General features: G+C 68.7%; 2 protein-coding genes across 2 annotated transcripts in view; both read right to left on the bottom strand.

Annotated features, from left to right (window-relative positions):
* LOC109292827 (14 kDa phosphohistidine phosphatase-like) overlaps nt 1–526 on the bottom strand; it is a 7,163-nt gene extending 6,637 nt beyond the window's left edge. Inside the window, exon 1 of the mRNA XM_019510429.1 lies at nt 342–526. Coding sequence (XP_019365974.1) covers nt 342–495 — 154 coding nt within the window. The 5' untranslated portion in view covers nt 496–526. The remainder of the gene's footprint in view (nt 1–341) is intronic.
* Nucleotides 527–615: 89 nt separating this feature from the next.
* Nucleotides 616–741, bottom strand: part of LOC109292721 (14 kDa phosphohistidine phosphatase-like) — a 6,336-nt gene continuing 6,210 nt past the window's right edge. The window contains exon 4 of the mRNA XM_019510279.1: nt 616–634. Within this exon, the coding sequence (XP_019365824.1) occupies nt 616–634 (19 nt within the window). The remainder of the gene's footprint in view (nt 635–741) is intronic.

The following is a 741-nucleotide window of genomic DNA, read 5'->3' as shown; positions in this document are numbered from 1 at the left end:
CACCGAGTAACCGTAGACGTGGATCCGGCGCTCGGCGCTGTGGTGAGCAATGCGGCCGCCGCCCAGGCACTCGCACTTGAAGCCCCGTGGCTCCAGCTCTGCGGCCGCCTTCTCGTAGATGTCGGCTGTGCAGGGCGGCGGTTAGCGCAGGCAGACCCTGCTGTGCCCCCACCCGGGACACAGCCCCGGCCCCCGCAGCACCCAGCATTGCAGGCACGGAGTTGTCGTCCCCCCGTGGGGACACCTAGGACCTGCCCCACTGAGGACACCCGGGTCCTCCCTCCCCCCCACACTGGGGACACCCAGGACCTTCCCCCGCCCCCCGTGGGGACACCTGGGACCTCCCCGCCCCGGCTCACCGTGGTACTCGGCCCAGCCGTAGCCCCGCACCACGTCCTTGGCGGCGCCGCTCGGGGGCCGCACGCGGAGCAGCACGTACTTGAAGACGCCGTCAGCGTCGATCTCCACGTCCGGCACCGCACTCAGCTCCGCCATCGCCCACTACGCCCGCCCCGCCCCGCCGCCAATGGCGCCCAGGGGGCGGGCACTGCGCGGCGCCTACACCAATGACGCTGGAGGACCGGCGCGACCTCGGCCAATCAGAGAGAGGCGGTGTTAAAAAGCGTCCGGACTCCTTAAAGGGGTGTGGGATGGGGCAGATTTTTGCCGACAAGAAAACCTAGAGTTAAAGGGAGGTAGAGGCAGGGCAGGTTGCACGTTAGAGACTAACTAAGGCGAGTC

The sequence above is a fragment of the Gavialis gangeticus genome, unplaced genomic scaffold, assembly GCF_001723915.1.
Source record: "Gavialis gangeticus isolate Ggan-Ray unplaced genomic scaffold, GavGan_comp1, whole genome shotgun sequence".
Classification (NCBI taxonomy): domain Eukaryota; kingdom Metazoa; phylum Chordata; order Crocodylia; family Gavialidae; genus Gavialis; species Gavialis gangeticus.
Note: the sequence above shows the minus strand (reverse complement) of the source record. Positions and strands in the feature narration are given on the sequence as shown.